The following is a 15,053-nucleotide window of genomic DNA, read 5'->3' as shown; positions in this document are numbered from 1 at the left end:
ATAATGGGTGTAGCAAACAAAGGTGCCCTGGCACATTCAAATACAATTTTTGTCTTGGGTACATCTTCTGGATCTTGTTTCAGCTCTAGGTTCAGCTTCCTTCCTTTGGCTTGTACTTTAATAAAACAATGTAACAACAGTTTCCAGTGTAATCTTGGCTCAGGATTACCTCCATAGTACAATAGGTTGTAAACTTATTTTGTAATTATGCAAAAAGTTTATAATAGATAATGAGACTTAATCTTTAGTTTCTCTCATTGCTAGTTATTTTCCCCCCTAGAATATTATTATTTTGCTGTTATTTTAATGTGTTACTTGGATTCAACTGTCATGTGTTCTCAAGGAGTGTGTTACATTATTTTTCCACCAATTTATTCTTAAAGGTCATGTAAATGCATAGATTTTTCTTTAGCTGTAGCTGCCAAATTTTGTCTTAACTTCTTCCCTGTTAGACCGCACAGTTTAATGTGGAACATTTCTCAGGAATGCATAACTGGTACGCCTGCTCCCATGCCCGACCTACCTTCTGTAATGTGTGCAGAGAAAGCCTGTCAGGGGTCACCTCCCATGGGTTGTCTTGTGAAGGTAGGTTCCATATCTTTTTTTCACATACATTACTGTTGTATAAATTGATGCGTCTTTAAAGTAGTTGTAACCCTTCCCAATAACAAAATAGTCTGTCAACAGATAAATGCAAGGTTAAATAGTCCAGCTTCCGAACTGCAGGTCACTTGATCACTCTTGGATGCACATCGAAGCCGGGGGCCTGCTCACTGGTGGGGCATTTAAGGCAGAGCCGGAATTGACGTGGTCACTGAGCTTCTGTGTTTTCATACCAATGGAACACAGTCAGACCTGGCAACAAGTGTCTACCCCTTAATAAACACTTTAAATATGCTGTGATTTCATATTGAATGCACATAAAACTAAAGGTAAAACATCTAGAAATCCATATGCTTGTTGTAAGCCTCAGCCATATGACAAATTAGCTTATGGGTCACATGGTAGACAATCTATTTATTGTTGACCATGAAGCAATCTATGATTCCCCATATGTTAAATGTGAAAAGGCACTTTCTTCATTTGCTAAAATAAATGATTTTTCCCATGTGACATTGTACACCTAGTTGTATTTCTTCACTGTGTTGATATAAATTTGTAGGCATAAAAACACTTCATAGTATAATTATAGGGTATCACCATTTTGATTACACCCAGAATACAGACTTTAAAGTTGTAGATATTTGAAAGCGCAAATGCAGTGCATGCTTTGTGTTCAAAAGTCCGGTATCACAATCCCTGATAACCTTTTTGACATTTGAAAATAATCAAGTCAATGCTTGGTATAAAGACAAGATGGATGTTTAGGACCCTTTAGGCCCCATATACACTGCTGCTGCTAAACGGATGTTCAGAGGCAATTGGACACTTTTTTCAACTGCCCCTGAATGTTATCTTATGTGTACATGTACACAGGTTCCTTTACTTTCGTTTTTAGGCAGTTGCGTTTAAAGACAAAACATTTTTTTCAGAGGCCAACGTTTCTGACATTGTGGATGTCAAACGCTTCTAAATGTGGCTAAATGCGGTAACCTGCATTTAGCAGCATTTCGTTTATAGACGTTTTTCTCCATTTAAAAAAATATAAATAAATATATATAATTTTTTTAACCACTTGCCAACCGCCGCACGACAATATACATCGACAGAATGGCACGGGCAGGCATATGGGCGTATATATACGTCCCTGCCTCCCAGCGGGTGGGGAGCCCGATCAGGCCCACGGTGCCTCCGGCGTTTGGAATCGTTCCAGGAGCGATCCGTGATGAGGGGGAGGCCACCGATTCATGGCCACCCCCTCACGATTGCTCCTGGCGAATGAGAAGCTTCCTCTGCCTGTGAAACTGTAAACACAGGCAGAGGAAGTGATTTCACTCTCCTCGTGTCGGTCTTTTGGTCATCTCGGTGTAAGTGCACCAACAGTACACTTACACCAGTACACATAGGCACACTTTTCACCCCCTGATTACCCCCTGCACACGGAATGCCCAGATGGCACAACCCCCCCACCCCCATTTTGGAAAGTAGACACCCTATTTTAGAGGTATGGTGAATATTTAGCAGATCTCGCTTTTGGTCACAAAGTTTTGAAAAAGAAAAAATATATATTTTCTTCATTTTCAAAAACAAATTAGAGCTGCAAAATGCTCACCATGACTCTCAGCAAATAGCTTGGGGTGTATAATTTCCAAATTGGGGTCATTTGGGGAGGTTTATGCCATCTTGGCATTTTATGGCCTTCAAAACTGTGATAGATAGTGACGAGTGAAATAAAAAATGTACGCCCTTAGAAATCTTGAAGGCGGTGCTTGGTTTTCGGGTTCCTGTACGTGGCTAGGCTCCCAAAAAGTTCCACACATGTGGTATCCCCGTACTCAGGAGAAGCAGCAGAATGTATTTTGGTTGCAATTCCACATATCCTCATGGCATGTGTGAGCAATATATCATTTAGTGACAACATGTGGCTGAATACATTTTGGCCTAAATGTATGACTAAAATTGAGTTTATTAGATTTTTCTTATAACAAAAAGTAGAAAATATTTTTTTTTTTCGTTCTTTTTCCGTTTGTCACAAAAAATTTAAAATCGCAGAGGCAATCAAATACCATCAAAAGAAAGCTCTGTTTGTGGGGGGAAAAGGACACACATTTTGTTTGGGTACAACATTGCATGACCGCGCAATTACCAGTTAAAGCAGCGCAGTGCCAAATTGTAAAAAGTCCTCTGGTCTTTAGGCAGCCTAATGGTCCGGGGCTTAAGTGGTTAAAGGCTTCTAAACGCAAATGCGGCAAAACGCTGCTAAACGTGGCATGTAAATGCGGCAAAACTGACGTTTTAAAAATGAGTTACTATCTGTCAAGTTAAATCGTTCAGGAGAGGTTGTAAAAACGTCCCGTGTACATGGAGCCTTGGATTAGTATTTCATTTAAATGAATGGATGTCTGTAATGGTTTACTGTATGTACATACATTTAAATAGTATTCCTACAAACCTCTTCAGATGAGGAAAGTTCATATGTCACTTTACTTAATCCCGCGGTGGACTATCCCTTGGTGTCCACCCCCTATATGGTACAGTATTAAGAACCATTAAGTGAGTTAGTGCTGGAAGTTGTTGTTTTTTTCTTTTATTGCAGAGTTGTTCCCAATATGTATTGAGATACAATTTTAAGCTTCAATAGTGACAATAGAGACAAATGTATTGGGGGCATGACATTTGGTTTGGAGCATCTCAATAATTGTTGGGCATACTCAATCATATATTGGACACCTTGTCTCATTAGAAGTTCTTTTGAATTGTGGAAACATAGGGCTGAAATAAAGGGGATCATTAGACAAATGAGTTTCAGTGTTAAATGGACCAGTTCCAAGAGCCAGTTATATTCAGTAACTTAAAAGAGAAGTATGGGAATTTTTTTGTATTTCAGAATTCTACTTGCCTATGTGGATGCAGCCATCGCACTCCTGTCGACTTTAAGGCTGAGAAGCTGGGCTGTGGAGGGGGCAGGAGCGGCTTGCTGAGAAGCTGAGCCAAGTGTCGGTCCAGGCATGTGGGCGGATCCCAACCATATGGTCGCAGTCTTTTCTGAGCCTGAACAGGCTCTGTGATGTCTGCTGAAAGCGCTCTTCAGCCCCACTGTCTGATGAAAACGGGTCATTGGAGTGCAGTACGAACTGCACTCCTGTAAACCACAGGAGAAGTACAGCCAAACAAGCTTTGGCTGTTGTTCTTCTTTAAGTATGTTATTTACTTCTGAGTAGGCTGGCTATGCAAGAACTTGTTTTTTATTGGTTAAAATGGCGGTTAAGGGAAAAATGTTGGTGTAAAAAAAGACTAGCATTTGAACATTATCACTTTTTTTTTTGTATTAAAAACGATCAGTACATTTGAGATGTTTATCTTAGAAGCCCACCTCTTCTGATGCAAATAAGTCAGCTTGAACCCCTTGGCAATACCCAGAATAATGTTAACGCTTAGGCACAGTTTTGCAACTTTGGCATGTGTTAGTAACACTGTACATATCACCACAAATACTTTGTGCATCCAGGTGAGTTATTCCTTAGGACAAATTGGGCTTTCATTTGGTAAATGGTAATGGATATCTCCCTGTTTTTTTTTGTTTTTTTTATTATTTTTAAATGAAAACTGGTCTAAAATGGGGAAAAAAATGTGCTAAATATTTTTAGTTACTGCCATAACCTACCACCAAAGAACCATCCAAAATAAATTCCTTTGCTCCCGACGATCGCAGTGATACCACATATGTGTATATTATTTGTTGTTTGTACCCGTAGTACAGCCCAGATCAATAATGTCCTTTTTTTTTTTTATCAAACCTAAAACACACCAACACCAACTGACACTGATTCTAATTTAAAAAAAAATCCTGCCCAAAATATACTGACCTTTGATTCAAACACTAACCCTGGCACTGACTTAGATCAAACGTTGATCTAGAAATTTTTCTTTATTTTTTTTTTTTACACACACCGTGTAACAGACAGATGGGTGGTCCTATTTTCCAATCCGTCCGGCAGATAGGATGGAAACAGACAGGCGGTCTGTCACTATCCGATTGCCCCATAGAGGAGAGCGGGATATTGTCCATGTTCGCTCTGCATAGCCTATTCCGCTTAGCAAAGGCATCCATGTAAAAGGGGCCTAAGGTGGCATGAGTCACTTTGCTGTACTGTTCTTTCCTAGTGAGCCGCTGCCCATTACACCATCAATCCTAGTACACATGGGCCGAATGCTGGGCGACGTCAGCCGGTTTAATAAAAACTGGCCGACATTTGGCCCGTGTGTATGGCAGTCAGTCTCACGGAAGCTGGCTATTCGGCTGTCTTCTGTCGGATGAGCATGCTGGAAAACCAGCAGCCAACCGGCTTTGATGTGGGGTGGGGGGGTGGGGGTGCGCGCATCTCCCTGTCAAAACATAATAGCTCAGCAGGGGAGATCGATGTACTAACATTGGATTGTTAGCACATCGGCTCCAACCTAAGCTGTTAGTTTTTTTGTTTTTTTTTAGTTTAACCTGCTGGGTTGAATGAAAAAAAAACAAAAAAAAAAAAAGTGCCCCCCTAGATATGTGTCCTGGGCTCCGCCTGCCCATTTACGGGGCTGGGGACCTGCATAGTGGGTGCCGCAGGATAGAGGGGAGGAAGGAGAGCGGATACACATCTGCTCTCCTCCCATTCTGGTTCCTGACTCAGAAGCAATGTGTATGATGTCACTTCCTGATCCCTGTTAACAGTTTCCAAAGAATGTAATGCAATGCGATCTGCACTGCATTACATTCAGTGGTGCACAGTGGAGACATGCACATATACGCACGTACATACGTAAACGCAAGCATTGGGGCGCCTACGCATAAGAAACATTGCTTGAAATACGTTACATACCGCCATGCACAAACTGGTTCCTAACCTTTTAGATGGCTCCTAGACTCAAAACAAATTTGTCAAGCCCTATAATTGGTGTCAGTGGGAGGAATAGCACCCCAAATGTCTAAGGCCCCGTACACACGATAGAATCTATCCGCAGATAAATCCCATCGAATGGGTTTCTGCGGATAGATTCTATGGTGTGTACACTCCGGCGGATATTTATCCGCGGATATTTCCGAATTCCAGCAGATAAATATTTGTCGACATGCACAGAATATCTATCTGCTGGAATCGGATCCCACGGATGGATCCGCTCGTCTGTACAGACTCACCGGATCCATCCGTCCAAAGGGATTCCACGCACGCGTCGTAATGATTTGACACATGCGTGGAATTCCTTATATGACAGCGTCGCGCCCGTCGCCGCGTCATAATAGCGGCGACGGCGCGACACGTCATCGCCAGAGGATTTCAGCGCGGATTTCAATGCGATGGTGTGTACACGCCATCGCATAGAAATCTGCTGAAATCCTCGAGAGGATTTATCCGCGGATACGGTCCGCTGGACCGTATCTGCGGATAAATCCTCTCGTGTGTATGGGGCCTCAGACTTCCACCATGTTTCCAACTTTCCATTAGATGTTGGTTTGTCAAGGACGGCAGTTTCTGAATTTTTTTATTATTATTACCTGCCAGTATGTCAAAATATAGGATTCAGATGGGGTGGGCACCTTCTATTTTTTTTTTTTTTTTTTTTTTTTTTTAACACTGAACATATATTTGTAAGACAAATTTATGTATCCTACTTCTTGGTAACGGTTCATTTTTTTAGCAGCAGTGAAGTGCTTTTTTAAATATCTGCATACTGAATGTAAAACATATTTTTAGAATACAGTAAGGCTTGTATGTTTTCAACTAATGAACAAAAGCATTTTAAAAAAATACAGCAAGGTGATGCTTGAGTGCATGTTTGAGATGATATCGACATCACTGAGGCAGTAAAGCCACTATCTGTGTACAGCCAATTTCTCTGCTCCACTTTCTCTAGAAGATTTTAAGTAATTGCTTCTCAGTCTTCTTTTTGATATACGTGAAAAGCGAATGGCTGTAGGACTGTTCTCATTTGGCACCTTCAATTTTATTCTTGTAGAGCTGTACAGTTTTCTAAACACAATAGATATTTAGAGCCTATGCTGGCTAGAATGTTTGAAGTCACATTTTGATAACTGTCAGTCACTGCTCTCCAGCCTTTTTACAGAATGTGGAGGATTAACACCTTAGGTTCAGCAGTGAGTATAATAAGCTTGCTTTAGTGCATATACAGACTGATTTTACTGTTGTGGGTTTAGTAACACTTTAAATAGTTCTGCAGGCAATTAAAGCTACAGCATTTAATAGAAACGAGGATTCTGTTATGAACCCTTATTTCTTAAAATACCAGTTTGCTGGATGTCCTGCTAATGCAATTGTTCATACTTGATATTTTGACTTCACCCTCTTATTTTTTTTATCTGTGTGCTCATTCAGGGTCCTCATCGCAAAGTACTAAAGCCAGAGGTAGCCAAGCAACTAGACTTTTAGGTAGAAGGGAAGGGGATCCAAAGGGAGAAATACTGCTGAAGTAAAAGTACCTTGTGGTGCCATCAAGTCATCATCAATATCTATGTCCCAGTAGGATTCCTGCATTCAGGGACCAGTTTGTCTATGGTCCAAGTTAGCAATAACTTCCTCTGGACAACCAGCCCTTCTGTTCTAAAATAGCAAAGGCCAGTAGAAGCTTTGGCATTTGACAATTGAATGGCAAGTGGAGTAGATTGGTATTAGAAGATTGTAAGGCTTATGCCTTGTATATCCCACAGTTTAAATCCAGGAACGCCATAGACACCATGGTTTGCTTTGCAGACTACCACTAAGTACTTTTGGGCACCAAAGTTATGCATTATTGTTACAAGAAAAAAATCATACCCCCTAAAAAGAATAAAAATTATGAGGTTGGAAAGCAAAAAAAAGAGAATTATACTTGACATACACTGCTGTGAACCTGTTTGTTTTCTTGGTACAATTAAATACATATAACATTCTCTGGTAATTGCAAGTTTGACTGTTACTTTGACCCAAAAGCACTGGTGCTTTCAAAGCAGGTATAGGCATGCGCATGGGGTGTGTCTTGGCACACCCTATTCACCCCCTTTTGTGACCCTGCCCATGCTCCAGCGGGTCTGGGCAGCAAGGGAAACAGATGTGGGCAGGAGAGGGGGTGATGTGTGAAGTGAGGGAGGTAGGGGGCACTTATTAGAACTGATCCCGTTGTGTGTGTGTGTGTGTGCGAGCCCTGTGACAGCTTAAAGTCAGCTTCTCCTCTCCCTCCTGCCAGCTTTTAGCTGCTGCAGGGAGAGAGACATAAATGGATTGGTTCTAATAATTGCAATCGGTAATGATCACTCACTGTGCTCATTCCTAACTGAAGCATAGTAAAATGAGTTTACTATGCTCGTTTTGTGAATAAACGGGAGCCTCTGTACTGAGCCTTCTGCGTTTTTACGGGACTTTACAATTGTAAGACTTTTACAACAGTCTATACTATTCTATTGAACATTCTATTGTATTTCCACTAAAATTTGTTTTAGTGTATTTACTTTCTTGAAAATATGTGTTGCGAAAGAATCATGCGACATAAATTGCAACTGCCACCATTGTTCTACAGGACCTCTCCTGAAAAAGTTAACGTGTGAACAATTAAGAAAAATGTATTTTCAGAAGAGTCGTTTATAAAGTCCCACATGCTATGTTTAAAAGCAGACCTCCACCTTAAATAAATAACTAACTAAATAAATAAATAAATGTGCCCCCTGCCATCACCCCCTCCCTCTCTTTTTTTAGTTTCCTTTACTTTTAGCCAAAAACCTTATGAAGTTCCTCTTTAGGCTCAGTTCACAGTGCCGCAACTTTAGAGTTCAAAGTTGCATGACAAGTCGCACTCCATTAACCACTCTAATCGGTGCGACTCAGAAAAAGGTTCCTGCACTATTTTTGGGCTATTCCATCGCAACTTGCATTGACTTTTGGTAATGAAGTCGCAAGCAAGCCATAATGAAGCCATAGGCTCCCTTCTCATCTAGGAATCGTAATCACGGCAAATTGTGGGACACCCTTGCGATTACTGTCACTTCCAATGGCACCTCGAGTTCCAGAAATAATTTTCAGCGACAGGCGTACTGCCATTCTGTATGCGTGATTTTACAGCAATTCGTCGGACAGCAATCACAGCAAAATCGCCATTGGATGTGACAGGGATCGCAAGGGCGTCCCACAATTTTCCTTGATTTGGGAACGCAGGCAGAATCTCTGCCATTGCGCCCACAATCCAGGACACCTAGATGTAAATGAAGCCTTGGGGAGCAATCATGTATCCGATCTGGGAAAAAAAATGTTAAATTAAGTTACATTGTCTAATAACTTATAAACATGTCTGTTAGTATTGTAGAAATTTAAAATGCAAAACAATTATTGGTATTAAAGGATCAAATGTTGTAATAAGCATTACCTTTTTAGTTTTGTTTCCTCTTTTTTGCTTTTCTGTTGGTATGCTTTTATAAGAACCATTCTGTAAAGCTGGTGTGATTGCAAATATGAAAATATGCCTTTTACAAAGCTTTCTTTGTGTATTTGTAGTATGTAAATTTAAAGCTCATAAGCGGTGTGCTGTAAGAGCAACAAATAACTGCAAATGGACAACGCTGGCCTCCATTGGGAAAGATATTATTGAGGATGAGGACGGTGTAAGTATAGAGCATTTGCTAAAATTTAATAACTTATTATATTTTTTTTAGCCCTATTGCTTAGTATAATGATGTACCGTTAAACCCCCAGCTTTACAGTACCCGTTGGTTTAAAAAAAAATCTGAAGTAAGCATAGTTATAAAGTTCATGTCCCTCCCTCCCGAGAACTGCAAGGGCACTGAGACCCAAAAAATTATCATTGTACAGGATTTATAAAGCGCCAAATGTTTGCATTTACATTGTTAGGGCAGACAGTACAATTACAATACAATGGGGGGGGGGGGATAGAGGGTGATCTAATAAAGAAAATGAAAGTACAGTTGTTACGTGGAGGCAGAATAGGCTTCTCTGAGTTTTCAGAGATGGCCTAAAAGTGGATAGAGATAGCCTAAAAGTGGATAGATTTGGAGATGGTCTGACAGATTTGGGGTAGGGAATTCCATAGGATGGGAGTGGCTTAAGCAAAGTCCTTAACGCAAGTATGGGAGGAGGTGATGAGGGAGCTAGAGAGCAGGAGGTCTTGGGAGGAACGAAGAGAAAGATTAGGTTGGTATTTTGAGACTAGGCGAGTGATGTAGCTAGGGGCAGAGTTGTGGGTGGCTATGTAAGTTATTGTTAGTATTTTGAATTTAATTTGTTGGGTGAGTGGCAGCCAATGGAGGGATTGACAGAGAGGGGTAGCGAACACTGAGCGGTTTGTAAGGTGGATGAGTCTGGCAGCAGCATTCATGATGGACTGAAGGGGGGATAGACTATTTAAAGGTAAGCCAATGAGGAGGGAGTTGCAGTAGTCGAGGCGAGAATTAACCAGGGAGTGAATCGGGAGCTTTGCAGTTTCATTGGTTAGGAAGGGACGTAGTTTGGAGATGTTGCAGAGGTTAAGGCGGAAAGCTTTGGTAAGGGATTGGATGTGGGACCAAAAGAGTTCAGAGTCCAGGATAACACCTAGCACCCTGGCATGTGGGGATAGGTGGATGGTTGTGCCATTGCTCTTGACAGAGAAGTCAGATGGAGAGGCACATGGGGGAGGAAATATTTATGAGCTCAGTTATGGACAAGTTGAGTTTAAGGAAGTGGTGTGACTTCCATCCAGATATGTCTGTTAGTAAGTTAGTGATGCGGGAGGAGACTGATGGAGTGAGCTTGAGGGGTGGAGATCTAGATTTGGGTGTCATCAGCGTAGAAATTATATTGGAAGCCATGGGAGGCCATCAGTTGACCCAAGGAGGTGGTGTAGATTGTTAATAGGAGAGGTCCAAGAACAAAAATCTTGACTAATATATCTCTGAAGGTTTAGAAACTTCCTGCTAGTGCTGAAATACTGGACTGCCCTCCCCACCCACATTCTCCTATCAATTCATCACAATCATGGACAGCCCAGTCTTTCTGGTCAACAGGAAGATGCAGTTAGTGGTAGGGGTGAGATGGTTTTCATCACTACTGGGAAGTTTTAAAACTTGCAAATTAGTGCAGACTGTGCTCTGTCGTTTTTGTGATGCTCTTGCAGACTTTTAAAGGTACAGGCATGGGCACATTTGTTGGTACTATTACAGCTCCCTGAGAAGGGATGAAATTAAGAGCAATTAAAGCTGAATTCCAATGTCAAGGGACAACAGTATCTTAGTCACTTTTTCTAGCAAAAAAGAAAAAAAGACCCAAGTAGATTCTACTTTTGGAAAACTGTTCCTATTGTAAAACATAGAGGAGGCTTGGCTATATTAAGGGGCTGATGTACTGTGTCTGACACTGCAGGACATAATGAAATCTTAGGACTGTCAAGAATTTCTGGTCTCAGGTTAAAGGTCAGGGGTCCTCCAACAGGATAATGACCAAAATCACACAGCTAACCGCACCTAAAATAGCTAAGAGTTTTGTTTGTATCTTTATGGTTATATTTCTGTTGTAGACCTAGTATCTGGTAATGTTTCTTAATATGTTTGCCTTTTCAGATAGCTATGCCCCATCAGTGGCTAGAGGGAAACCTTCCTGTTAGTGCCAAATGTGCTGTTTGTGACAAAACCTGTGGCAGTGTCTTGCGTCTACAGGATTGGCGGTGCCTTTGGTGTAAAGCAATGGTGAGCATGAGCAGACTATGAATTCTACTAGATGATCATATAAAACTTTACCAACACATAGAGATGCATTGTTTTCCCAAGCACAACTTTAGTCTCTTTTTAAGGTTGACTGCTTTCCAATTTTCCCTGAATGTTAATATTTTATTATCTAGGTTCATGAAAAGTTCCTTTTGCACATGACAACACAATTGATAACACTGGGCTCTTTGTTAAAGTAAATATCCCCCCAAAAGGAAAAAAAGCTTCTCTTGTCTATCTATCTATCTATATATATATCTATATATATATATATATATATATATATATATATATATATATATATATATATATATATATATATATATATATATATATATATATATATATATATACCTACTCCCACTTGCTTTCTGACCACCTAGGCGATCAGAGTGGAAGTCCCCCGTCCCTCTACCTACTCCCACTTGCTTTCTGACCACCTAGGCGATCAGAGTGGAAGTCCCCCGTCCCTCTTTTTTTTATATATATATATATATATATATATATATATATATATATATATTCACAGCCTTTGCCATGACATTCTAAATTGAGCTCAGGTGCATCCTGTTTCCACTGATCAATCTTGAGATGTTTCTACAACTTGATTGGCATCCACCTGTGGTAAATTAAAGCTTGATTGGACATGATTTGGAAAGGCACACCTGTCTACATAAGGTCACACAGTTAACAGTGCATGTCGGAGCACATATCAAGCCATGAAGTCCAAGGAATTGTCTGTAGACCTCCAAGACAGGATTGTATGGAGGCACATATCTGGGGAAGGGTACAGAACATTTTCTGCAGCATTGAAGGTCTCAATGGGCACAGTGGCCTCCATCGTCCGTAAATGGAAGAAGTTTGGAACCACCATGACTCTTTCTAGAGTGAGCTGCCCGGCCAAACTGAGCGATCAGGGAGAAGGTCCTTAGTCTGTGAGGTGACCAAGAACCCTATGGTCACTCTGATTGAGCCTCCAGCGTTTTGATTGTGGAGAGAGGAGAACCCTACAGAAGAACAACCTTCTCTACCAATCATGCCTGTATGGTAGAGTGGCCAGATGGAAGCCATTTCTCAGTAAAAGGCACACGACGGCCCCGCCTGGAGTTTGCCAAAAGGCACCTGAAGGACTCAGACCATGATAAACCTAATTCTCTTGTCTGATAAAACAGAGATTAAACTCTTTCGGCCCAAATGGTAAGCGTCATGTCTGGAGGAAACCTGGCACTGCTCATCAATTGGCCAATACTTCCCTAGTGTGAAGCATGGTGGTTGCAACATCATGCTGTGGGGATGTTTTTCAGCAGCTGGGAGACTAGTCAGGTTCAAAGTAAAGATGAAGGCACCAATATATGGAGACATCCTTGATGAAAACCTGCTACAGAGCGCTCTGGAACTCTGGGGGTTCATCTTTCAACAGGACAATGACCCTAAGCACACAGGAGTGGCTTCCTGACAACTCTGTGAATGTCCTTGCGTGGCCCAGACTTGAACCCAATTGAACATTTCTGGAGAGGTTTGAAAATGGCTGTGCACCAACGCTACCCATCAAACCCGATGGAGCCTGAGAGGTCCTGCAAAGACAAATGAGAGACACTGCCCAAAAATAGGTGTGCCAAGCTTGTAGCATCATACTCAAAAAGACTAATTGGTGCCAAAGGTGCTTCAACAAAGTATTGAGCAAAGGCTGTTAATACTTGTATACATGGAATTTTTTTCATTTTCTTTTTAATAAATTTGCAAAGATTTCAAACAAACTTCTTTAACATTATCGTCATGGGGTATTATTTGTAGAACTTTTAGGAAAATAATGGATTTAATCCATTTTGAAATAAGGCTGTAACATGTAATGTGGAAAAAGTGAAGTGATGTGAATACTTTCTAGATGCACTGTAACCCAAGATGCAAGTCTGTATATTACCCTTGTTTGTGCCCATTTTACCACAACCCCCCCAATCCTCAGACATAGCTAAAGTGCCTCAAACTTATGCCGACCATAGGCTGTTTGAATCTCGGCCAGTTCAGCACTAACCAGCCGAGTTTCGAACTGTGTGTAGGCAGTCTGAATGCACCAAGTTAATCGATTGATCAACTTTTGATGCAATCAGACTGCCGGACTCACTTGTGATTATCGCTAGCAGTTGCCATAGCCATAAGCAAAAATTACTGTCTTCTCCCGGTGGGGACAGCCCACCCCCCCTGGGTGTTCTATCGATATGTGACCTCCGTCAAAAAGTGCCCACGCATGCACTGGCCCATTTGGCCCATTTGGTGATCGTGACTATAACACATGCGCACATCAGAGGAGGCATTTTTCGACGGGAGAGAGAATGTCACGGACACAATTAAAAGCTATTCACAGAGCGGAAGGACACCGCAGTTCTAATTGTGCCTCACTATTGCGGGGCGGGGTTTCAGTCTGCTCAGGGTCACCTTTTGTCAGTGTTGCACGGCGACTTTAGTGTCTTGATCAGCGCCTATTGCCTGTATCTAAGGGCAGGTTGCAACACAGACAAAACCCACCCTTCAACAGAGCCACGCGCCACCCTTCAACAGGGAGGCATAATGTAACAACTACGGTCTCCCTCCACTCTGTGAATAGTTTTCAATTGTGTTTGTGAAAATCCCTCCTGTGATGTGTTTATGCGCCATGGTCACGTCACTCCAGCTGATCGGAAAATCAGATGGAGTGCGGCTCTGTCCTGCACAGGTACTTTTCGATGGAGGGCACTTATCGATGGAACACCGGGAGCAAACTATTACTCTAGCAGGAGGGATTTTCCTGTCAACACTGTCTGTGTTCATGGGGGAATCGTGCTAATTGCAGGGAATAAATTTGCACCATCTATGGCCGGCCTTACCGGTATATTTCACTTAACTGCACAAATCCCCTGAACATCTTCGGCAGGTAAAGCCACAGTGTCCCTTTTTAGATGTACCCTTATTTTATACATGTCCCCCAGCTGGCCCTTACAGGCAGTAGAAAATTATCCCCTATTACCTTTTGTTCCACTTGACCCTCTCTTCTAGATTGTAAGCTCTAACGAGCAGGGTCCTCTGATCCCTCTGTATTGATTTGTATTGTAACTGTACTGTCTGCCCCCACGTTGTAAAGTGCTGCACAAACTGTTGTCGCTATATAAATCCTGTAAAACAATAATAATAATAATATCCAACCAGGGCCACATCTAGCCTGGGAGTGCAGTAAAAAAAAAAAAAAATTTTCAGGGGGCATATTAATATATCAATAGTATGACAGAGATGGAGGGAACCAGTATTCCCTGTTCACTAGGCATGCTTCTCTACCAGGTGTCGCAACCCAGAAGTAATGTCAGAGTGAACAGGGAAGTGAACAGGGAAGGCTAGTATGCATTAGGCTGTCACTAAATTAGAATGATTAAACCTAATTTGTGACCTTTTATATCAGGGGTCCCCCTTGCATCAAATGTCCCCATCAGAGTGCCCCCTTGCATCAGTTGACCCCATAGCCTCAAGTATTAGTGGATGAACTCTCAGAAGACCAGAATTTCTCCCTTTTCAGTACAGCTGGTTTTCTGAGCACTGCTCCTGACAGTGGATGATGTTGCTTTACTTGAACAATTTCTACCTCTGGAATCAGTGCAAGGTGGTGGTAGCGCTCTGCCACAATGAGACTCTGCTGTGGATGGGATGGCAGGAGTGCCACACTGGACCGAAGCTATGCAGAATTCAAAAGTAGGAGGAGAAAGTGTGT

General features: G+C 41.7%; 1 protein-coding gene across 7 annotated transcripts in view; it reads left to right on the top strand.

The window, feature by feature from the left end:
* The window catches only part of DGKH (diacylglycerol kinase eta), a 306,831-nt gene that overhangs the window by 192,859 nt on the left and 98,919 nt on the right, over positions 1–15,053 (top strand). For all 7 annotated transcript variants that reach the window (XM_040341308.1, XM_040341309.1, XM_040341306.1 and 4 more), the window contains 3 exons: positions 453–585; positions 9,120–9,226; positions 11,177–11,302. In XM_040341308.1, coding sequence (XP_040197242.1) covers positions 453–585; positions 9,120–9,226; positions 11,177–11,302 — 366 coding nt within the window. The remainder of the gene's footprint in view (positions 1–452; positions 586–9,119; positions 9,227–11,176; positions 11,303–15,053) is intronic.

The sequence above is a fragment of the Rana temporaria genome, chromosome 2 (assembly GCF_905171775.1).
Source record: "Rana temporaria chromosome 2, aRanTem1.1, whole genome shotgun sequence".
In the NCBI taxonomy this organism is placed as follows: Eukaryota; Metazoa; Chordata; class Amphibia; order Anura; family Ranidae; genus Rana; species Rana temporaria.
The sequence above is the reverse complement of the archived record's forward strand: the minus strand, read 5'-3'. Positions and strand labels throughout refer to the sequence as shown.